Raw genomic sequence first — 1,576 nt, 5'->3', positions numbered from 1 at the left:
ATAGATAGATAGATAGATAGATAGATAGATAGATAGATAGATAGATAGATAGATAGATAGATAGTTAGATAGATAGATAGAGAGAGAGAGAGAGATAAATAGATAAATAGATAGATAAATAAATAGATAGAAAGATAAATAAATAAATAGATAAATAAATAAATAGATAGATACAAAAAAGACATCATATTAATGAAATTCATATTCTAATAATTTCTAAAATTAAAGAAATAAACCCTTACCCCCAAAGCCATCGCATGAGCAATACCAAATTTGGGCACATTTCTGGCCCATAAAGGTTTGAAATGATCGGTGAGGCAAATTTTGCCACCACGATACATTTTCGCTGTTTTACCATCCAATTCAGGAAGAGCTATTTCAGGAGCCGTTGTGGGATAGGTAACTGGTATCTAAAACATAAATTAAACAAAATTATCATAATGAAACACTTAACGCAACAATACTTTACATCAAATTCCACATCGAATTCATATTTCAATAAATTATGCATATACCAGCATTTGCCAAACCATTTAGTGCCCTCCTTGTTAGATTCTAAACGAAACCAATCGGTGCCCGATTCTTTATTATTTTGCACATACTAAAAATAAAAAAACAAACTCTAAATAAGATTTAAGAATAACTTAAAATAATGTATTTAATACCTTAATTAAAGCTTGGTATTCCTCCTTTAGACGTTGCACCCAGATGTCTTTGTCTCTGGGACTGGCACGAGTTTGCAGTAAAGGTAAACTGCTTAAGGTTTTTTTGGTGCATTCATCTACCATTATCACTGGTTATTGTTTTACTACAATACTGTAATTATATCTATTTCAAGTTTAAAATGCAAATTAGAAATTTGTTAATATTTTTACAAAAATACTGCAGCAGATGACACGTAAAGACTGCAGGGTTGTATTAAGTTAAATATAAGAATACTATTTATATACAACGCTGTGCGACAGCTGTTTATCAGAGTGATTTTGTTGCAACGAGGAGTATGCGGTATGTTCAGTGTAAATTATGTCGATATTTAAAAGGAAGTGGAAATTATTTGAATGACTGTTAAAAAATTTATTTAATTTTTGAAATAAGTTTTCGTAATGCAGCATTTAAAAAAAAAATGGATATTTCTGATATACAAATATTTGGAATTGAAAGGCAAATTTAAATTCTAATACAAGAACTGTATATAAGATTATAGTTCTAACAAGGACTCACTAAGTTCTAATTTTTGACTAGACTATAGACGAGACTATAGACTACGCTATAGGATATACAATAGACTAGATTATAGACTAGACTATACACTAGACTTTAGACTAGAATATAGACTAGACTAAAGACTAGACTATAGACTAAACTATAGACTAGACTATAGACTAGACTATAGACTACACTATAGACTAGACTATAAACTAGACTATAGACTAGACTATAGACAAGACTATAGACTAGACTATAGACTAGACTATAGACTAGACTATAGACTAGACTATAGACTAGACTATAGACTAGACTATAGACTAGACTATAGACTAGACTACAGACTAGACTATAGACTAGACTATAGACT

At 29.9% G+C, this 1,576-nt stretch overlaps 1 protein-coding gene across 1 annotated transcript in view; it reads right to left on the bottom strand.

Annotated features, from left to right (window-relative positions):
• LOC111680489 (ubiquitin-fold modifier-conjugating enzyme 1) overlaps positions 1 to 963 on the bottom strand; it is a 20,126-nt gene extending 19,163 nt beyond the window's left edge. Inside the window, exons 1-4 of the mRNA XM_046954191.1 lie at positions 876 to 963; positions 666 to 816; positions 470 to 601; positions 243 to 410 (exon numbers count right to left, since the gene is read on the bottom strand). Coding sequence (XP_046810147.1) covers positions 243 to 410; positions 470 to 601; positions 666 to 788 — 423 coding nt within the window. The 5' untranslated portion in view covers positions 789 to 816; positions 876 to 963. The remainder of the gene's footprint in view (positions 1 to 242; positions 411 to 469; positions 602 to 665; positions 817 to 875) is intronic.
• Between the last annotated feature and the right edge of the window lie 613 nt (positions 964 to 1,576).

This window comes from Lucilia cuprina, chromosome 6, assembly GCF_022045245.1.
Source record: "Lucilia cuprina isolate Lc7/37 chromosome 6, ASM2204524v1, whole genome shotgun sequence".
In the NCBI taxonomy this organism is placed as follows: domain Eukaryota; kingdom Metazoa; phylum Arthropoda; class Insecta; order Diptera; family Calliphoridae; genus Lucilia; species Lucilia cuprina.
This window is presented reverse-complemented; position numbering and strand designations above follow the sequence as displayed.